This window comes from Punica granatum, chromosome 3 (assembly GCF_007655135.1).
Source record: "Punica granatum isolate Tunisia-2019 chromosome 3, ASM765513v2, whole genome shotgun sequence".
Lineage (NCBI taxonomy): Eukaryota > Viridiplantae > Streptophyta > Magnoliopsida > Myrtales > Lythraceae > Punica > Punica granatum.
Window position 1 is genome coordinate 6,136,919 of NC_045129.1, and position 23,199 is coordinate 6,160,117.

At 35.7% G+C, this 23,199-nt stretch overlaps 3 protein-coding genes across 4 annotated transcripts; all 3 read right to left on the reverse strand.

The window, feature by feature from the left end:
* Window positions 1-1,965: 1,965 nt before the first annotated feature.
* LOC116200310 (GDSL esterase/lipase At5g42170-like) lies at window positions 1,966-2,592 on the reverse strand. Its single transcript, XM_031531171.1, has 3 exons — window positions 2,498-2,592; window positions 2,211-2,405; window positions 1,966-2,107 (listed from the first exon to the last, which is right to left on the reverse strand). Exons 1-3 carry the CDS (start codon window positions 2,590-2,592, stop codon window positions 1,966-1,968), a joined length of 432 nt encoding a protein of 143 aa, XP_031387031.1.
* Window positions 2,593-5,067: 2,475 nt separating this feature from the next.
* LOC116200770 (GDSL esterase/lipase EXL3-like) lies at window positions 5,068-8,301 on the reverse strand. The gene is made up of 5 exons (XM_031531663.1): window positions 7,905-8,301; window positions 6,536-6,666; window positions 6,167-6,400; window positions 5,829-6,084; window positions 5,068-5,438 (listed from the first exon to the last, which is right to left on the reverse strand). The coding sequence occupies exons 1-5, from the start codon at window positions 8,230-8,232 to the stop codon at window positions 5,242-5,244; spliced, it is 1,146 nt and encodes a 381-aa protein (XP_031387523.1). The 5' UTR covers window positions 8,233-8,301; the 3' UTR covers window positions 5,068-5,241.
* Window positions 8,302-17,777: 9,476 nt separating this feature from the next.
* LOC116200024 (rac-like GTP-binding protein RHO1) lies at window positions 17,778-21,107 on the reverse strand. Of its 2 annotated transcripts, none has more exons than XM_031530680.1 (8): window positions 20,863-21,107; window positions 20,382-20,563; window positions 19,491-19,578; window positions 19,276-19,385; window positions 19,124-19,187; window positions 18,570-18,634; window positions 18,407-18,472; window positions 17,778-18,303 (listed from the first exon to the last, which is right to left on the reverse strand). In XM_031530680.1, the coding sequence occupies exons 2-8, from the start codon at window positions 20,478-20,480 to the stop codon at window positions 18,202-18,204; spliced, it is 594 nt and encodes a 197-aa protein (XP_031386540.1). In that variant the 5' UTR covers window positions 20,481-20,563; window positions 20,863-21,107; the 3' UTR covers window positions 17,778-18,201. The 2 variants fall into 2 exon arrangements, with proteins under 2 accessions (XP_031386540.1, XP_031386541.1); XM_031530681.1 differs by having other exon boundaries at window positions 20,382-20,594.
* Between the last annotated feature and the right edge of the window lie 2,092 nt (window positions 21,108-23,199).

Here is a 23,199-nt window from a genome sequence, read left to right on the forward strand (position 1 = left end):
AAAATATCTGTTTGCTCTGTTCGATCTTACTTATTTTCTGTTGTTGAAATAGAACAAACTAGAATGTTATAGAATACATAAGTTGGGTATTACATAAAATAAGTGGGCGAAACATGAACTTGCAAGAAAACATCGACTTGTGTTTATATCATCGGTTTAGCTGTGAGGGTTAATTGTGCCAGGCAGTTGTCCAGAATGAGCTCCGTTGATTCAATCATTATCCTATGATCTAGTGCTGTTCGGTAGCTGGCCGAAAAAAGAATTGCAGTTTGTTTCGGTGAAATATATGTATAATTTGGTTTCACATCTCCGCATAGTTCGGCTGTAGTTAGGATTTGCTAGGAAATTTTGTAGCCTTTCATGGGACTCTGAGGTCAATGTGCCCTGCTATGGCCTTGTCTTAGTAGGATTTGAAGTTATTAGGATGATAATCGTCCTGTGGAGTCGAACGCTATATCATGAACCGCTTAGTTGTATATCTCTTTATATATGTCGTTGAAAAGTGCGGTTTGCTCATCTTGAGCATCATTCTCTATCATAATTCCTTCGCTGATGACTCCTTGTTTTTCCATGGTAGCCACAGTGGAGAATGCTACCAGAATGAAGAGGATCCTGGAACTATACTGCAAAGCCACAGGACAGAGCTAGCATATATTTGCGAAAAGTCCTCCCTTTACTTTAGTAACAATACGAGAGACCAGACCGGAAGGCACATTTGGGAAATGCTGACCCCTCAGTGAAGCCACGGAAGTACCTTCGGCTTCCTTCTGAACCGGGAAGATCAAAGTATGAATCGCTCAATCAATTGAAGGAAAGAATCCAAATTAAGGAAGCTGCAATTGCAAGGATGGAAACAAGCAACCTTATCTCAATCAGGGAAAGAACTGCTGATCAAGCATGAAGCTAGTGCCAATATTCCGACGTACACAATGAGCTGTTTTAAGTTGGCCAAGAAACGGTGGGATGAAATAAATGCCATAGCTGCAAGGTTTTGCTGAGACATTAAAGGGGGATTGAATACATTCCACTGGCTGCAAGAAGAGAGGGCTAATTCGGCCTTACGAGTGAAAAGGCATCTTAACCGTCAAGTCTGCTTATGGTTTCATTAAAAGGGCATCTTCTTCTGACCAAGCAAGCGGGACAACTTGTAGATCAATATTGGGTCTCAACTGCTCGCCCAAAGTGAAGAATTTTGTTCAGAGAGCTTGTTCAAATGCAGTGGCTCCATTAAGCAATCCGAGAAGAAGGAAGGTCATCTTAGCTGCTGAAGGAATGTCGAGAGAAGGAGAAAGAAAGGAGCCCAACTACACAGCGTGCTCGTGCTGAAAGTGCCGAGGCAGGTTCAAACAAGTATATTATTGATCATATGATTATTTTTTAAAAATTGATCGTGTGATTACTTTCGTACTTCCAGTGCATTCGTTTGGGTAAATAATGTATATCGTTTGAATTCCCGACTCTGTATAGGTCAGTCCCTTTAGCTAGTTAGGAAGTTTTTTAGCCTCTCATGGGACAGTGAGCTGAAGTTCCCCGCACTTTGGAGGTGAAGTTAGTAACGATGATGATCGTCTCGTGGAGCCGGGATACTTCCATATCATGAGGAAGTTACTTTTATATAATTTAAATCTGGTCGAAAAATGTACTGATTTGCTCATCATCCGAGCATCATTTGATCTTTTCGATCAGAATCTGGTCGAGCAACGCACTCTTTCTTGCTCTTATTATAGTATACAACGAGCAATTCAACTCTTTCTCCAACTTCTACGACAATAAAACGGATGAATTAATTATATGATGGCACAGTCGTGATGACATTCTGGAGGTGGCTTTTGCCTCCATTTATTGTAATACATTGTGCATGGTGTAGTTCTAAGACAAGAGCGAGACTGCCGATCAGAGAAGCTGGTTTTTGTACTTGTTACGCGTTTCGTTCGACACAATCTCATAGGCCCTCTCTGTCGGGGGTTAGCTGTCCCAGAACAAAAACTTGGTGTCGTCCTTGCAAGTTTCGAGGTCATCCAGACGATTGCACAGTACGCTCAATTCTATATTCCCTGTGCCATAGCATCCCTTGTTTTCGACCTCGAATCCTGATAGATTAGTGACTCTGATTACATAGTAGAGGAACGCCACGAAGTGAAGACATAGCGTATTTGGTATAGTTCCGGATGATGTCGAGGAAGGTGGAGTAGATGTCCATATAGACAAACCTGACACCAGGGATCTGTGCACTATGGTCCTTGAGCTTGGCAGAGAGCTGAAGAGCTGAAGAGCTGAAGAGCTGAAGAGCTGAGCCGCTTGGCTTACTGGCTCTGAGCACTCCCACCTCAAGCTTCCACCGATTGTCCTCTGTGCCAGCACGGATCCGACCGGCGGCATACTCGTCACTCCGATCTTCCTCGCACCTTTTCAATATAGATCCTGCAGTCCTCCATATGTGGACTCAAACCATAATTGTAATCGCAACTGTAAACAAGATTAATGATAGTATTCTAACCATCCCATAGGAAAATGAGCAGAGTATAAGGAAATGTTGTAGCGGACACTCCTAAAAGGATAAGTATTGGCAATGTCATCATTCCCGGCGGACATGCCGGTAGGTACATCTTCACACCAAATAGCTCGGCTGTTTCGTTCCCTTTATTTCGATATAACCAGACAAAGAAAATCACACACACGACTCTCTCTGTGATGAAGAGTTTCCTCTGTAGTAGTAAGGTTGTTGCCCGTATGTTCGGGCTCAATATGTCCCGGTGAGTGTGTCCATATCCTGTTTTCTACGTACCATCTTGTTGAACATAAGTCACGCCTCTTACTAACAAAATAATAATTAATCGTACGTATATGTGCATGTAAATATATATATGTATCTATCAATTGGTTCAAAAGTGAGAATTATTGGTGATTAGGTAAATGAAATGGGTTACCTAAGAAATCGGAGGGGACTCTCCCATTGCAAAACCTCCCCGTAGGTTTCCCCTCCTATGAAGTCCCTTCCATAAGGGTGAAATTTGCACTTCGCCACAGTTTTTATATCGTAGTTATTCCCGGTGTCCCGGACCACGCCGAACATGAAACATTGAAAATTGCTGGCTATGATTGTTCTCATCATTGGCATCGTTTTGTGTTATTAATATCTACTTCCTAATCAATAGACCATGTATGTGGTCTATTTTGTTTCTAATGCTGCAATTTCATAATAACTCATTAGCTAGACATGGACATGCGATGAGGCTTGAGGCTTATTTAATTATCGCTGGGGACCATGACCATCTGCAGGCGAGGGGGGAAAAAAATACAATATACATTAGTCACCCAATTAAAATTCAAAATATTCATCTTTTAATTAAAAAATAACCTGAAACCATTTGTTATTGCTGATGTTCCGTATCAAAGTCTCACCGTCCCGGTTGAAAAAATTTCAAATTTTTATACCATAGTTATTAATTAATCCCGCTTTTGAAATTATAGTAATTAATTAAGCAACATGCATGAAATGCAATATTAATTAGATGCCCCGAATAGGAATACTTCTGTCTCTTTCTTTTCATATGTCAGTGGGACTACTGGTGCACCTTTATTAGTTATTAGGATTTATATTTTATTGCACTAGGCCCATCGGCTTCCATTGTAACCGAAAACAATAGTGTAAATACTTGAACTATTCAACCCAAAAAAAAAAATGTAAATGCATTAACCAACGTGATCTTTTCCATTCACAATACTCAAACTTGAAAGCTTTCTTAACGAGAAGAGACGCATAATGATCTAACTAATCCACGACGGGGTTATTAATCCTTTTTAAATTTGGCTAAAATCGTTATCAGTCAATGTCCTGATTCTATATCAGCGCCCCAGCGCCCCAGCGCCCCAACCCCACCAACTTTTCCTTCCTTGGTAGAAATTTAGGGACTTTCCAAACAAAGTACTAATCTATCTAAAACATTCTGCACTCTATCGCGGTCAAGTCTAAACTGCTGACAATGGAATGAGATTAAGCATGTCTTGAGAGAACACCGTGATCCCACCCTAGAAAAGAAGTCCTTCTCATCCATAATAGGCACGGGTCTCCCAATGATATGTTCTCTACACAACTTCACATCGTTTGATTTCTAATCTTAAAAATTTCTTTGCCTTGCATACAATGTTGATAAAAATTCTCTAACCGGCGATCATGTGGCCAGCCAGTAGCTAGCATAATATACGTCTGTTTATGTCATCAGTTTTCCTCCGATGTCTTGTTACCGTCCATGTAATGAAATGATAATGAGTCTTCCTGGTCCATAGATTGTCCATTAGGAACAGTCCCGTTGCCAGCCTAAAAGAGGGAAAATCAAAGCCGAAATTAATTAATTAAACCAATATCCAGAAGATAATTGGCAACGGGGACCTCAGCCAGGCCCCAGTTGAACTGGCCACAGTTGCTCAAATGAGCAAAGTCAATTATTGCCTTGAAGATGGATAATCGTTGATGGTTGCATCTCCATTAATTAGACCTGAAAATTCTAAGATATGCACTCTGAATTTAAGAAAAGGAGTGATGGGTGGTTCCGCCACCAGTCGTCGTCAATGACCTCTTGTTCGTTCTTGCATTTAACAACTTATAACTAATGATATGGTGACCAGCGGTTCTAGTCCTGCCAATACTCAAACGATGAAATCCCAGAAGGAAAGGAAGCTTCAGAGCCCGCTTTCTCTGAGAGCACCGAGGCAGGTTCAAATTCCAATGAAATTAATCATATGTGGTTACTTCCTAATGGCCCGTGTGAATAATCCAATGTGGTCAGGATATGGAGTGCAGCGCAAAGCATATGTATTTAGTAGGATGATGTCTGTCTGCTGGAGTCAGGATACTATATTGTGAACCGGTATCTATTATATCTGGTCGAAAAGTCCAGATTGCTCATCACGAGCATCGTTTTTTCTATCAGAGTTAGGTGTAGTAATGCCGCACTTGTTGCTCTTTACAGTATATATAACGAGCTAAGCAACTCAACTCTTTGCCCAACTTCTCCAAGTATAAACTTTTAAGTATCGTGAGAGGGATCCGGGGTGAGTCGTGCTGAGTGCTTCAATAAATATGCTTGAATATATCAACCACAGAGAATAGTAGGATACAACGGGAAAATTATGATAGAACATCAGTGATCGTGACGGCGTTACGAAGGCTGCTTTTGCTTCTCCTAACCATCATAAATTGACAAGCGATCGTAGTGAGTATCGTACGACAAGAGATGGCGATTAGTAAAACATGCTTTTGTACTTATTGTATGTACGCGTGGTGAGTATCTTGTAGGCTCTCTCTGTCGGGTGGTAGCTGTCCCAGAACACGAACTTAGTGTCATCCTTGCAAGTTTTGGGGTCAGATAGACGAGTGCATAGTACGCTGACCTCTATATTTCCCGTGCCACAACATCCCCTGTTCCCGACCTCGAATCCTGAGGAGAGTGATTCAATGGCATTATCATATCAGTATTGAGACTGGGGCTCCTGAATTATAGATATATGAAACACATGGATTCTTCTATTCGGTCAATTAATTAGGCTAAGCTTTCCCATTTTCCATCAAGAACTCAGCAGCACAGTTCTAATATTCCGGTTGCATTCTTGAGAATTGCACGATGAATTGGATCGGGATATTTATCGCTTTAAAGCTCCAGTCACTGGCTTCCATCCACTGGATTTATATAATCCAATTCAGATAGACAAATGAATTCAGTATCTTGCTCTGTAAGCCGCTGGATCAACTTTTAAGTATGATAACCCGATTAGACCTTGAGAAATGCTGAAAGTGCTGAATTTATGGCTTGGGGGAATAGTGGAATTACCATCTTTAGAAGGATTCCTGATGAGGTCGAGGAAAGGGGAGTAGATGTCCAAGTAGATGAGCCTGCTCCCAGGAAGCTGTGCATTCAGAGCGTCAATCCGAGCAGAAAGCTTCGAGTTGAAGAGCTGAGCCGCTTGATTCGCTTTCTCTGAGCACCCCCTCTCCAAGCCACCGCTGAGGGTTCTCTGTGACGGCACACACCCTATAGGCGGCACACTTATCACCCCGATCGTCCTCGCCCCCTGCCCGTACAGTTCCTGATTCCCAAACGTGATTTAATATTGGTCCCATGTTTCCTCATCGTATGAACACCATGAAGTCGTGATTATGGGTACATACCTTAAAGAAACTCGAGGCCGAATCAACCATGAGGTCGGTATAGGAGGGCACGTCGTATTGGGCTTTCCGGAAGGGAGTGATGAAGTACGTGTTGGCGATGTCGTCGCTTCCACAGACTATTATGTATATGCTCTCCGTCACAATAGTTGCCGCCTGCTCTTCTCCGACCGCTGCCGTTATCTTCCCCACGTATTCCTTAAAGAGTTTCAGTTGCTCCGACATTGACAATGCTGACTGCGCGACCACGATGGAAAAGAAAAAGGATCTCATCTGTGCGTGTCCTAATAAAGGATGTCGATGTGCGTACATATATACGAATTCGATCGAGAGCTAAAGAGAGAAGCCGAGCAGAGAGAGTAAATATATTACTGCGATTTGGGGAGTGAGAGGATCGTAGCCGGTGGCACCGGAGGCGAAGCTGACGCCAGTGAGGAGGTCTTCAGTCTTCAGATTAGGGTCCAAGTACGCCGGCAGGTATTCCTTCACCCCAAATAGTTCCGCTGTTTGAATTTTCCAATTTATTCAATGTTATTTATTGATCAGAACTTCCAATATATTATATTGCTTGCCTAAATATATCATCATACATTATATATATATATATATATATATAGCATATATAGAAGTTAAATGTGTATCATGTAATATTACATATCACAAATATTTTTTTTTTTGAGTAAATGAGGAGCCGGGCTTTTAAAATTCAAGTAAGACATCATCTTTTATAGACTTTCCTCATGCTAATTAATGAAGCATCACCGCATGGGCTCATTGGCCATAATAATAAATATAAAATTATAAACGTTGACTATTAATATTGTATTTAGAGTACATTATAAGGTTGCAAAAGAGCATATTATCTTTATGACAATTAATTTGAAATAGTTTGCTATGTATTTTGCAGCCGACCATCATTTCTGGATTCTGGAGATCCCGGAGCCATTAGATGCGGATGCCCTGATGGAGGCCATGGGGTGCAACCATCAACTTGGCCGTGACTAGTTGGGTGCAATCCTTATTATCGCCATCCCCGCTCTAAAATTAGCCATTGGTGCTAGCTCCAGCCAGCGGATGGAGGCTCTGCCCTGAAAGCACTATATGACCAGGTTGACAAGACTAGCAATCAAGGCTAGCCACAATTGAAAAGAATACCCTACATCGTGAAAATTAATTATTCTTTTTAAGTCTTAAATTATAAATTGATATTTTCTATTTTACTAGATTCATCAAACTTTTTTTAAAAAAATGGTCATTGTTGTTATGTGTTCTTTTGGTTCCCGACAAGAGAGCCCTTTTATCTGGGTAAAACCAAATAGCCCTTTTCAGATTATTTGAAAAGATAGCTAATGTTTATTAGGTTGGTTTTTTTTTTTGGATATATTCCATGGCTTCTTATATAATGATGATGTGGCTCCAAGCCAATTGCTCAGCAGGTCGTGACTCTGGTGAGTGTTATGGGTAAAAACGGGGGATAAATGATAGTACTTTATCGGAAACTCATACACACACACACACACACACACACATATCCAATTGAATTCAGGTTGTGAGATTTCAATACAATTCATACATAATCATTGACTTAGACTTTGGTTTGAGCATAAGCTTTAACAAAAACACAGCATTTAACTTCAAAAGTTCATGCATGGAAAACTCACCTGTGTTACTGTGTATGTTTACTTATGCATATACTTATATGTATATATTTATGTATGTGTATATTCATGGATTGGTATACCTAAGAAATCGGAGGGGACTCTTCCATTGCTAAACCTCCCCGTAGGTTTCCCTCCCGTGAAGTCCCTCCCATAAGGGGGGAAATTGCACTTCACCAGAGTCTTTATGTTGTTGTTATTGCCCGGATCGACAATTGAGTCCCCGAACACAATGACTGCCGGCACCCTCGGCGACCCATTACTTTGGAGAGCCCCCGCGGCCGAAGATTTTCCACCGAGAAACGAAATCAAGATCTCGATACAAATGGTGATGAGGATGAGAATTCTAACTACTATTGAAGAAGAATAGGGTGAGAGGAAAGAGGGCTTAGGGTAGCCCTCAGTCCTCATGGTAGGGCAAGAATATGGACTTGTCTCACTTACGATTTTCTTCGCATGGGATTGAGAGCACAGACCCTAAAATCATCTATTTATTGGTGTCCAAAAGCTAAGGTTGTGGTGGTTCAATTTTTCTAATAATCCCATTTATGATGTTTGTTAACCTGTCATATGCATGTGAACTTTATCTCTTTTTCCAGGAGCAAAACAACTGTCCTATGGCTAGCTATGATCTCTCATGAAGTTCGTACTATCATATATATATATATATATATGTATGTTATATATGCACAGTTCCCGTAACTTCTATTTGATCGATCTTGCAGAGTTCCGACAAGGTAATACCATATATGCACAGGGGTAGAGATCACCAACTATCGTCTCTGTTTCATGGATTAGGCTAATTGTATAGATACTTAAAACATATGGTATTTCGACTTGATCTGCTAATGGATGTTAGTTAATGAGACGATATATATTTCCACTTAATTTTGTGCATGTTGCCAGGCTGCTTCTTATTCTATTCTTCTGTTTTTCAGTTGGAAGGGGGAGTTCACGGACCTATATGAAAAGCTAAACAGATTAAGCACAAAAAATCTCACTAGGTAGATTAAATTTCAAACCTCTTCATTTCTAAATGAGTACATAACTGTATATACACTCCTTTTCTGTTGCCTGGCTTTCTTTCTCATACCAACTGGGGGTATGGGTTTTGTTCAATAATAGATGCCAATCGGATCCCAATTTTCATTTGATATGATCTACCGTATGCTTATTTTTTCGGTTACAAGGAACGTTAATGGAACCCTATCTAGTCTAATGAAATAGTTAGTACTCATCGGCAATCAATTAGAATTGGTAATGCTCCGCATTATTATTGGGTTATGTACAATTTGGTGCAATATTCAATCTTTGATGCCGAGAGTAAAAGATTATACTGTACTGGCCCATAATTGATTCCTATGTTGTTCACAACAGTTATAATCTAAGACGTACTTGCATAATTTTTTCGAAGATGCCGATCAGAAAATTAACTCGGAAAAATAAATAAATATATGCTTACCAGCGCGTATGATGTCCCGAAAGGCATGAAGCTGTTCTTTAATATATATACTCTTCCCAACTAACTTGGTACCGTTGAGAACTATTGATTCCATAATAGACGGTGAATAAATGGACTATAACGATATGCACTGCTGCGTCCTGCCTTTTTGTTTTTTGTTTTTTTCGCTGAATAAGGATATTTCATTAAAGAAAAGGAGCAATTACATTGGCCTGTGAATCTAGGTTTGGATACTCTTAAAAAATATATAGAGAATGAAAATTTGACTTAAAGTCAAATTAGCCCAGGTCATGAGCGAGAGTATTATCAGACCTAGGGATCCAAGAGCAAAGCCAATTCGAGAATAGTTGCGTCCTGCCTTATGTATTCTATTATTAGAATATATTCTAATCCTATCAATATCTTCTATAATTGGAGCGTAATTAGGGTTATTAGCTAATAATTATTTATATTTAATTTACATTTGCAGACTTTTTTACAAGACCCCATGATGATTATGTCTCGGCCTTTAGAGATCAATAAATTATTTATGTTCTCATTAAATGAGAGCAGTTGGGGAATACGAAAGCTTGAGAAGATGATATATATAATTGATAACATGTTGCTCTAAAAAACTAGATTATAAATAAATAATATTCTCTGGTTCATTATTTGTTGTTTGATAATTCCTTGATTTGTCGGACGAAAAATATATGTCAAAGGCCTATACCATAGAATTAATAAAATTAATGAAGAGTATATACACAGTGCAACTCAAAGTTTGAGCTTCTAGCAGCTTAGCCCGATAAAGACAGACCGTTTAATTTTATCACTAATCAATGGACCTACAACATACATAGAAAAAATATTACATGAACGGGGTGTATATATATATATTTTTTCAATCCAATCACAGATACTTATACACATATATACATATTATCATATATATTCTACAGCATTACGTTGTTTTTCAATTTTTTGTATATAACCAAAAACAAATGACCCAGAGACATAATAGGGACGTATATAAATAAAAAGGTACGGACATAATATATATTAAACACTATAAAATGGTGGGTAAAAGATTAAGAAGTTAAAATTAAGAATGCAAACAAATACTTACCTTAGTCTCTTAATATGGATAACATATATAGAGAGTATAATAATTTGTAAAATGTATAGATGGTGCATACGAAGAGAAAAAAAAATCGGTGGAAGAATGAAGCGTAGAAAAAAACTAATACAAATAAAAAGATTATGTATAAAATAAATTTGATGTCTTCTATTTATAAAAAAGTTTAGAATGTTCAACTACAAAAGGAATATCTTGCATCTCCAAGAATTTTATAAATTATATAAAAAAAAGCGTTAAAATTTTCAAAAGTTTCATTATTAATTATTTTTCACCATAATATGGACATATACATAAAACTAGTCTTCTTTTCCTGTACTTTGCACGGGTTCTCTTTTATATTTAGCTATATAAGTTCTTATTATAATTATTATATTTTGTGAACCAACTTTCTTATCAACAATATTTTCAATTAATAATTGTAATTTTCAAATAGTATTATTCAATATTTTTTATTAAAAATTGGAGTAAGTTGATTATTACAATATGGTCAAATAAGTTGTATATGATACTTAAGTTAATTGTTAATATAAATTTGTCACTTACATTAATTAATTTTAGTAATTATAATAGAAAATTATTTTGCCCTCTTTCTAAGATACCGTTTTGTCATCTTTATTTTTATTTTATTTATGAAATTAAATTCATAATGATATGTTATAATTTTTTTCTTTTATGTCCACTATCGTTTTTAAAATTCTATATATAGGATCAATGGAATTTTTTAGTGGTGTTTATATATATTGCGTTGTGAATATTTGTTTTAGCACATTTAAATAACAACTCTTATAACAATTATTCTGATTTTTGGAAAACATATTCCTTCTTAACAAAATAAAAAAATTAATAATTAATTTTACATTTTATGTAATAATAAATTAATAAAATTAAACTAATTTTGAATAATTCAATTTATATTTATTTAATTGTTTCTATGGTAGCCAAATTTATCATAAATATATGTATATACACAAACTCGATTACATATTTTTTAAATATAAAATTTTATGACATATTTATTTCAAATGTTTAATTTTTATTTTATTATAAATTTATATTATAAAGATTTTAATCTTATAATATTAATGAGGTTAATAGTTTTATCTTTTCAAAGAATTACTTTAATAAGTTTGTTACATTGATGATGGATCATTTATTACAATATGAGTCAATTTTACTTATATATATAGATATAGATATGGAGTTGTTGAATATAAAACAAATAAAATATAATAAAAGTTTCAATTAATACCGGAAATTGAAAGTTCAACAACATGAAGTTAAGAGTTTGCTATTCTCGCTAGAATAACATGATGACGTTGTGCGTTTCGGTTTTTATATATTATAAATAATTGATTGAAATGGGTTTTTCTTTTTTCTACACAACAATGATATAATGATAATTAGGTTTAAAGACACGGATATGCCACGACAGAGGGTTGGATTGAGGACTGATGTCTCTATGGGACCACGCATGAAGAATATAGCAATTTAAATTGTGAAGAGTTCACCAATGTAGGTTGATTTAAGTAATTCGGTACTTATTTCCTTTAAATAAAGTCTCAAATTCGAGTCTTTCGAATCAAGAAAAATTATGATGGGAGAGCTTTGTCCTTTAATAGATTAACCAAACTCGAATTGAATTAATAAGAGCCTATTAACTTTTTGGATATCAAAGTGTACATAAAAAATGTAAACACTTGGCCCAATAAATGCACAACACGCATCTCCATAATTAATTGAAACACATGCATATATATCTCTTTTGGAATTGAGGATTTAATGCGAGACAGAGGGCAAGAAGCTTTCACTAAGTGCAATACGAGCCCAACATTGGTCTAATTCTGGCTTAATTTATCTATCAATAAACATGAATGTAATATAATATATTTATGTCGTTATCAGTCATTTTCCTAATAATTATTGAAGCGTCCACAACTTTCTCTATCTTTTTTGTTAGAATTAATTATCGGCTTCCCCAACTAATAACTAACTAGTATGCATCAATGGCACACCTATTAATCATTCAATATATATATATGAAATTATTTCCTGGGATGAGTATATATAATTTGTCAAATTTATAAAATAATTTTATTCAATAAGTTGATTTGGCGAATGATATATTTAAATTCGATTCATCTGTACTATTTAAAGTAAATCGCAGAATTTTGTTGAAAGTATAGCACGTTTACTTGTTAGTAGATCATAGTCATCATAATAAGTTTCAGGCTTTTAACATTTGGGCTTGCTTGTGAATTTAATTTGTAAATCAAGCCATACTTCTACAAGCTATAAAAAGATTTTAATATAATAATTATATAAAATGTAAACAGAAATTTATTTAATATATAATAAAGATATATAATAACGATGTTTTAAATATAGGAGGCCAATGGCGATTTCGGGTAGGGATATATAGTGTATGAATCGGCTTTTTTCGTCCATTTTCCCTTTTTCTATTTTTAGTACAACTAAATAAAAAAAACTCCAAGAGCTAATTTACTTATAAAAGTTTTTAAATTCAAGAACTCAAAAAAGATATTTACTGCTACTATAAAAATGTGTTTGTTCGTTGCATCTTCGTTTGTAGATATAGAATATGACAAAAGAGCAACAAAGATTAATAAAATAAAATATAAAGTTGATTGGAAGTAGCAAAAACCAAATTAATGATACAAAATAATATTACAAGTGGGTAATTAATTTCTCTTACAGAAAATAATACACATTAGGACTAGTGGCTACAATCTTATGGGAAAACTTCTACGAAAATTACAAAAAAAAATAAAGAATATAGGAGGCAAAGGAGCTGATTAACCAATTGATATTTGCGTTTGTGTCAGTCGGGTGAAGAAATAAAAGAGGGTTCAAGTGTGAAAAAAAAGATAATATATATTTTAAATAGTTATAGATTTTTTATAATATTAAATCACCTAATAAAACAAAATAAATATATAAACGAAATTACTTATTTTTTATTTTTAGGAAATGAATAAAATATATAAAATAAAATAATTTACTAAAATAATGTAAACAAATAATAATTGCGAGAGTATGATATTGCTTCCCTGTACGCCCTCAAAGTGCAGCACTTTATTTATAGATATTTATAGATAGATTTATCGATTATAGATTTATTGACTATAGATAGAGATTATAGATTTACAGATAGATAGATAGATTTATAGATTATATATAGAGATTATAGATATATAGACTTATAGATTATAGATAGATCTATGTGGATCTCACAAATATGATAATTGATTCAAGTGATTCGACATTTATTCCTTTAAACAAAATCTCGAATTCAAGTTTTATGAATAGAGAAAATACATGTTAAAAGAATTTTATTCATTAATGTATCAATCCAGCTCGAATTGAATTAATCGAGCCCAATGGACTTTCTAATATCAATGTGCACATAAAAAAAAAGTCCTTTTAGTCAACTTTCCTTTTCTTTTCCTTTCTTTCTAACGGCGAGGTGAGCTTAATATGAAAAAATAAAATAAAAATCATAATAGTTATTGAATGAGTACGTGTAATTCTACCTTGAGAATCGAATTAAGAACCTTTAAATTATCCGGCGAGAACGTGTGTAACGATAATACCCCTTCCTTTTTCTCCTTCTCATTCAACTTTTGCACCTTTCACACGTCACACTGTTCTCTCGTTCTCTCTCAATTTTTTTTTTTCGATACATTGTTCTCTCGTTCCCATCAGCAATTCTTTGGGCACATTTGCGGCTTTACACTATGCTTGTACATTGCAATAATTAAAAGGAAAATAATAATAATAAAGGATCCGGGCCTAGCCAGAAGAAATATAATTTCTTGATAATATGAGCTTAATAATTTTCTTAAGTTGAATAACCTATGTATAGGCTATACCCATTCTAGAAATATTTATAGGAATATATTATGCTTTCGATTTGATTGGCATTGAAAGAAATGATTAATGAACTATATTATTGAAGAAACAACCAAAATAAAAAGAAAGATGAAAATTAAATGAGAAGACATATTGGATTTACTTCCCAAATCAATAATCACATTGAACCTACTGCCAGAACCCTTATATATATATATACATATATATATAGGCAAACTCTGCTGCGTAATGCCAGAACTCTACAAGAAACATTTTTCCCTTTTGCTATGCATACATCTATATATATATATTATATAATTCTAACCAATGTATGAAATAGAGCCATAAAAGAAAACGTCGAAATAATATAAGGGTAAAGTAATAAAATCTTTACTAAATCATACGTTAATATACTATATAGTATAAAGAAAATATTCAAAAATATATACAATATATTTCAATCACTTATTATCATATCGTTAACAAATAAATATATTAATCATTTTAAGAAGATAACTAATCTTTATATAAAGTTATATCCACCGCAATACATAGGGCTAGAATGGTAAATGTCTGAATAAATTAATATGCAATATAGTAATTAAATAATTATTAATATTGCAAATAAATAATAAATATATCCAATAGTAAATGTCTTAATAAATTGATATACAATATACAAATTAACTAATAATTATTATTGTCAGTAAAGAAATAATTATATCCAGAGAAGTATACTAATCATTTATCATTATTTCATAAGTAAATAAATATTCATAATTTTAAGGATTTCATAAGTAAATCATAATTTTAAGTAAATTAGAAATTACTTAAAATTTTTAAAAAAATTTAAAAATCATTGTTAGCTTCATAAAAGTTCAATTAAGAAATCTCAAATCGAACCTATTTTATTAAAAATTATTCAAACTCACGAAACTTAGTACATGAAATGTGATTGAAAATAAAAATCAACTTAATACTAACTTAATTTTATTTTATAGATTTTATGATTCTTATCCTTTCATTAATTAAAGCTAAGAATTTAAAATTTTTAGGATTATAAAATTATTTTTCTATAAATTAAAGATGTTTATGATTATGTATATAAAGTATTTTACATTAATTATTTGCTCGAACTCTTCAATTAATATTATTTAGCATGTGTTTGAAATTTACCCTATTGAAGTTTATAGAGTATAAAAAATAAAATTTCTATGCACTGATTTAAATTATAAAATTATAGCAGCTAATGTCCTTATATTTAAATTCATATTATATAATTTTCTTTACAAAATTCGTACAGCGCTTGGGTTTAATAACCTAGTCTATATATAAAATTGTAACCAATGCATTAAATAGAGACATAAAAGAAAATCTCGAAATAATAAAGGGGTAAAGTGGTAAAATCTTTACTAAATCATATGTTAATATACTATATATATTATAAAGAAAATATTTAAAAATGTGTGAAAAATATTTTAATTACTTATTATCATATAGTTAACAAATAAATATATTAATCATTTTAAGAAAATAAATTATCATTTATACTTTTGTAAGCTTAAAATTAATTTTAAAAAATTGGGTAAATTTCACTGTAAGTACGATATTTTAAAATTTTTCACCATATAACACATATCATGTTAATCACCAAATTGCACGATATTTGAAAGTGTTAATAACAAAAAAAAAGATACAAACTTTTCACATTTTAACAATTCTAGCACGAACTTTTTTTCTTAACCTAAAAATGTACAAACTTTCTATTTGATAACAATTCTAGCATGGCGTCAAATTTTTCGTTAATTTGAACGAAATCGAGGTTACAGAGAGCGCCGGCAACCCCAATCAGGGTCGTGGCTCCACCCATCGGAATTTGAATGAAATTTGAGAGTTCTCCCTATCCTGGGGGATGGGGGCCTCGATTTGGGCTACCTCCCCCCCCCCCCTCGATTGTGGTCGTCGATGCCCTTTGTGGCCTTAATTTCGTCAAACTTAACGAAAAAATTTGATGCTATGATAGAATTATTATCAAATCGAAAGTTTGTACATTTTTAGATTAAGGAAAAAAGTTCATGCTAAAATTGTAAAAATGTAAAAAGTTTGTACATTTTTTTAGTTATTAACCCTATTTGAAATTTTCTCACAACATATCACCGCATCATTTTCCCGTCAATTCTCTAACGGAAAGCTGACGTGGCCCAAAAATGGACAGGGATATCAGAAAAAAATTCTAATGTTTTGTTTTTCAATTTTTTTTTTAAATCTATACAATATCTGGAAAAGAAAGAAAAATTTTAAAATTGTTTGAACAATAGATGTCTTTCGCATCCAGATATCTTGCCACCCCTATGCAGTTCTAAAGTTTTAATTGTTTGGCATGACATCTATTGTTCAAACAATTAAAATTTTTCTATTGTTTAAACAATTATTTGGTGTTGCAGCTAATAATAAATAACATTTTTCCTTTTATTAAATGATAAATAAGAATCTCTCTGTTTTTTATTAGAAGAAAGCTAAAATTTTTCTTTCTTTTCCAAGGATTTAGATCAATAGCTTATTACTTAAGAACTTATAGGGTATTCACGTGGACCGTGAGTATCAATTGGTTGAAACTGCAAACCTCTCATTATAAATAGATTAAAAAAAAGAAAAAAAGAAAAATCTTACAACAGCAGCCCACGAAACAATTGATGAACCCCAGATCGGTCGCAGCCCATAATACCATAATGGGCTTAACATTAATCGCTTTCATTAAAGCTCTGCGCAGGTAGCTGGCTTATATAAACTTAATCGAGCTGATTCTCCATGTCCATGTCGTCCTAAACAAGAAGTTCTTCGCAGAGGCCCGAGGCTACCTCCGACCGACGATGACTTCTCTAGGAGAAGGAATGAAAGGAGCGTGGAAAATCGTATGACTTCCTAAGAAAGGTATTAGAGGGTCCCAACTTCTCGTGCCCACTCATTTAAAGTTAATCGAATGAACCGAACGTCAAGTTCAATCCTATTCTTATATCAAAGATTCAAAGAACTTATGACGATCTGAGAATTCCCCAGACTGCATCGCACATTCTAGCAATCAGAAGTAAGTACAAGGGAGTTGAGACTGCCACACAAATTGAAACCATTCATGTAAGAGGAAGAGGAATCAAACCAAGCTTTCTGGTTCGAGCTGAGCTCGACCTCAACCTAATAAGGTCTGCCTCGGCTTGACTGGGCTATATTGCACACCTACCCAGTTCCAAGGATTCCGTTTGAATTGGTCACAGCAGTTCAAACGCGCAAAATACATTGCACTGGAGATGTAGTGGGTGGCAACATCTCCAGCTCATCTTCTTACTATAATCAAAATTAAAAGTCCTTTTCAGCAACAAAAGATTCCTAAGATTCCCAAGGAAAACATGACAACCAGGCCTCCCATGGATACTTCAAATGAAGACGGCATATTCCCAATCACCAAAAATTACACTATGTTTCGTCAACGAAGCAGATCAGAACAGAACACCATGGCTCAGAAACATAGTTACAATGACAGATGAAGATATTAACTATGTTCGTGCAAAGGCAAGTTTTCCTCAAAAGGGGGAGTCTGTTAATACATAGGAAAAGAAAAAGAAAAAAGAAAATAAAAAACTAAATCGGAAAGACCATATTTAAAAATGAACAGGATAACACGACTGGATTACAGATCAATAGAGTGGCACCCCGACATTGCTTTCACCAGAGAAACCTCGAGTCTTTTGTCAGTCGAGAAGACAATAATCAGCAAGGGCAGCTGGCTTAATAGTAGAGAAGGCCAAAGTAAAAGGGAAGGAGATACAGTGCAGGGGAAAACGGCGAGTCAATATCCTTCTTCTTTTTTGCTGGTTTCTTTCTTTTCTTTTCTTTTTTTTTTCCCCTTGTTTTTTGCCTTAATGACACCTAGTCTCAATTACAATATTGAGCAGGCCTTCTGAGCTTTGCTCTTCTTCTTCTTCTGCTTTGGAGGTTGAAGCACGACCCTTATGGCTTGATCGAAGACTGCCTTCACGTTCTGCATAAGGACAGGGATGATAACACTCAGTAAAAGAGGAGCTCATGATCTCGCATAACTTGAACAAGGTCTCTCATGGGGATGGTAAGTAATATATGTATACCTGCTGGGTTTTGGAACTGCACTCAATGTAAGCAGGAGCTCCAATCAGCTTCCTCAACTCCTCTCCCTATAAAATCAAAAGGCATAATGAAAGCATTCAATCTCAAATAAAGGGATCTCAAGAGGAAGCGGCAGAAAGGGTGACAAAAAGCAGTGGTTGGTACCTGCTGGGTGCTAATCGGCACAGCACCAGGATGGTCAATGAAGAACTGCTTGTCGTCCCGAAGATCTGACCCCAGGTAACATTCAATGAAAGCTCAGTTGATCACATCACAACAATCGCTTGTACTTCACAGATGATATCATCACAATGAAAGCAGATGCTCATGTCCAAGAATGAGACGTGTTGACTTTAGCATCTATAATTTTGTCCTCCTTTCAACTGGCATTCAAGCTCGAAACCTCATTGTGGATCAAACAAATTTAGATATATATGCGACATCGAGGTTAAAAATTATCTGAGACTATTTTTTCTCCAGCAGTAATATATGCGTCGTCACCACCAGGGGAAAAAGACAAACTTCCTAAACATACCTTAACTGGCTCTGCTAAAATAAAAAATGCATCACTGATCATCAAAGTATCAATAGATACTGCCTAACAAGGTATTACTGCATTCCAGTTTTTCTTGCACATCATGTGTTAATCACAAAGCAACATCCGGGCATGTGAAGACATGCCCATGAAACAGATGTGAAATTCTAGGCAGAAATCTCACCAAGCTTTGTCCCAACAAGGATTATTGGGACACCAGGCGCATAATGCTTCAACTCAGGAATCCACTGAAAAGTGAATGGAAAATGTATCAAAACAAAACCTCAAGACAGAGATAATAAAACCAGTTCATTTTGGATGGGTTGTCTGTCCCACCTTCTTAGAGACATTCTCGTAGCTGGCTTTGCTGATGAGAGAGAAAGCCAGTATGAATACATCAGCCCCACGGTAACTCAGAGGTCTCAATCTGTTATAGTCCTCCTGTCCTGTTCCACGGAATGAGAAAACCACATGGAGAAAATAATTAGATCGCTATGTATATGTAACGATATACATGACAAAGGAGAAAATAGAATGATGTGCAACATTACCAGCAGTATCCCACAGTCCCAGGTTCACAGTAGCCCCGTTGACGACCACATTTGCGCTAAAATTGTCAAAGACAGTTGGGACATAATCCTGTTTAAACCACATTACAATACAGAGATCAGAAAGGTCTAAGATAGACTCGACAAAATCTTTTTCAATGAAGACTTTCATCTGTTTCCCCATGCTATTAAATGAACTCGATAAAAGTCTCATGTCCAAGTCCAAAGATCAAGAAACAACAGATTCCAATAAATGGAATAATGTGTAGATTCAGGTATATATAATAACAACCAAAAATAGAAGCTTGCTCAACAGAACAACTGAGGCCTTGCAGAAAGATAAGATGCAATAAATTTGAATTTAGGAACAGATGCCCATGACATGTGATCCAACTACGATAGAAAATCCGAAAACTTTTTAAAATCAAAAGTCCAAGAGAAGGCAATATCAACTCTTTATCTCAGAATACGATAGCTCTGCCGAATTGAGCTATTGCCCTCGAGAGGTTAAGATCAAAATGCACCGACAGATCATATAACTTCACTATTTTCTAAATGACGCTCTTTTAGACAACATAAAACACAAAAACATACAACCAATGAATTTCAGAACTATCGCCATTTCCTTCAATTCATATCATCCTGACATTGCCGAAAACACCGATCATGGGTGTATGGCGAACCCAAAAAAATATTTGACATTCCCACAAAATCACTTCAATTTTTATACAAAATTCAAAAGTTCCACCCTCACGGAGAAAAATTCGAGCAAAATGGGCAGCCGCATTACACGAAATGAACCCAGATCCAAGGCAAAGGAGAAGGGTTTTTTTTTTTTTTGGGGGGGGGGGGGGGGGGGGGGGGGGGGGGGGGGAGAGGGAATTAAGAACTGACCGTGGGGAAGGTGTTGCTGGTGTAGGAGATCAGCAGGCAGGTTTTACCGACCGCACCGTCGCCAACAGTAACGCACTTTATGAACCTCGACGCACTCATCTTCCTCTCCTCTCAACTGTCTTGTTGGTTCCTTGTCTCTCAGATCTTCTTCACCTGAAGACCTGATCGATCCCGCGGCCGCCCTGTCCCCGACCCACCAAATCAATCAGACATCTGCCACACACCACAAAAGAAAGGAAAAAAAAAAAAGAAAAAAGAAAAAACACGAAACCCCCCCAAGAAAGGGAAGAAGACAATGAGACCCAGCTGAGCAATCTGAACTCGAAACCCTAGGCCGTCAGTGCCGGAACCCCAGAAAGGAGGCACAAAGGAGAGACCCAAATGAGCAATGGGAAACAAAATGTGGAGATTTCCGGGTAGGGGGCGAGAGATCAAGGGGGTCGGAAGATCCAAGAAAAGGGGATTTCCCGTTGTTCTTTACCTTTTCCGGGGCCGCAAAAAAATGCCGGTTGAAGCGTTCCGCAGAGGAGAAGAGAGAGAGAGAGAGAGACAGAGAGAGACAGAGGGAGAGGGAAATGGGAAGGAAGAAATTGTCGTTGGGAGGATTTTCTGGCCAACCAAAATCAAACAACGAGACGGCCTCGTCTTCACCAACTCGCCGTGTTTCTTTTAATGGCAGAGCAGAGAACGACTCCCCGAATTTAACATAATCCTCTCTGTTCCCTCTCTCCTTTTTTTCTGGGGGTTTCTTTTTATATTTTTCCTTTTTTTAGGCCCTTCTCTTTGCTGTTTTTTTTTTAAATATTTATTATGCAAAAAGAAAAAAAAAAGTGTCTTTTTTTTTTTTTCCTTGTTGATGGTATTCAAATAACCAACTCATGTCCTCGTAAATTTGAAATGGAATCGGGGAGGACCAAAGCTAGCCTGGATGATCAGGGAGCAGCTGCACATATATAGAAAGCCCTCCCTAGTATATATTCCGCGCATGTTGCTTATATCCCGGCCCTAACTTCCCAGTCGATCCCAAGAGATAACAGGAATTGGAAAGGGGGCAGGATTGTGTCGGGTTTTAAATGGTCGTCCTGTGCGACGATCCTGTCCCCGTCCTCGTTCTTTTCAATCGAACAATATTTTGAATAGTCTGTCTCAAAAAGGAGCGTGGTTGTGTCTGAGTTATTGGAATATACACGATTACGGTTTTCCATGAGGGAACAACTTTAGACTTCAACTGAAATGTGATGATATTTGGAGACCATATAAATCTCTTTCATATGTTTAAGGAGAAAATGAAGTATACATATTGCTATATTTTTATAATAATTGGACAGATGCTCTGTCAAAGGGATATTCAAAGGTCACGATCTCTTCCATATGTTCAATAAAAAGAAAACAAAAAGGAAAAGAAAAAAGTTTCAAAGTGTAAAGGGTCTCTAATAATAAGACATCTCACCTCGACAACCTAGGAAATAAAGCCAGAGACATCTCACCCCTGCGGATATGTCAGCCGCTAATTTCTCTTCTTTCTCCTTCCTAGTTGATAAATTCAAGGACAAGAAGGGTAATTTTGCATTTGATTTTAAAGTTAAATAGAATTAAATTTTGATTTTAATTGAATTGTAATGATTGTATTGTTGAATTATGAGAAAATGTGTGAAAAAGTAACGAATAGTTGAGAAAAAAGTAATGATTGTATTGTTGAATTGTGAAAAAAGTAATGGATAATTGCGAAAATTTAATATTAAAAATTGAATTAAATAATTAAAAAATTGAAGAAAAAGGAAAATATAATAATTGTATTGTTGATTTTTGTTGTATAGTGAATAGAGTTAAAGTTAGACTTAAAATTTTAAAAACGAGATTGTAAAATTAAACGGATAAACATCTTTCTTTTGCGGGTGGAGTCGTTTTGGTTAATTCTGTCCTTTCTTCCGTCCCTACTCATATCATGCAGGGTACCCTCATTTTCCAAAACATTTGCAATACTCTTGATCGGCTCTTAGGAACTTCCTTTGGGGCTCCTCGGATAGTCGGAAAAAAAAAAACATTTGGTAGGTTGGGAGAAATATCACTCTTCCTAAATGCGAAGGTGGCCTTGGTATCCCTCGAACTGAAGGCCGTAATCATGCTCTCCTTGGTAGCTTTACTTGGAGAATGTAAGAAGATAAAAGGCCCTGGGCTCGTGTTCTTAGGAGAAAATATGTTGAGCATCGAGCCTACACAGCTACTGCTAACACCTTGAATGAAAATGCGATGAACGTTGGCTTGCAGATCTGTTTTCTTGGCAGTACATGGGTTGTGGGCGATGGTATTAATATTAACTTGTGGAATGATTGTTGACTTGGTAATATGCTCCTTCGGACACAAATTGCAGGGCCCTTAAATTTTTCTAAACATGCCTTCAAAGTGTCGGATATATTGAACAATGATGGCTCTTGCGATTTTGAGTCGTTTTTCCTTCTGTTTATCTGAAAATATTTGGGATCGCCTTCAAAATATCCCCAGGAGTTTGCTGGGGCAACGTGGTCCAGATCGGCTGATATGGAAATACTCACCTTCTGGACACTTCTCTACGAAAACTGCCTATCATATTGCTTGTGGTCGGCCTCCTGATGTAATAAAGAAAGATTGGATTTGGGTTTGGAAAACACATGCTATTCCTCGAGTGCAGTCTTTCCTTTGGCTTGTTTGCCATGGGAAGCTTCCTACTGCTGCTCACCTTACATTTAGGGGGCTGAATATCCCCTCAAACTGCAGCATTTGTGATGAACCTGATGAACACATCCTCAGGGAGTGTCGATCGGCCAAATCTTTTTGGTTG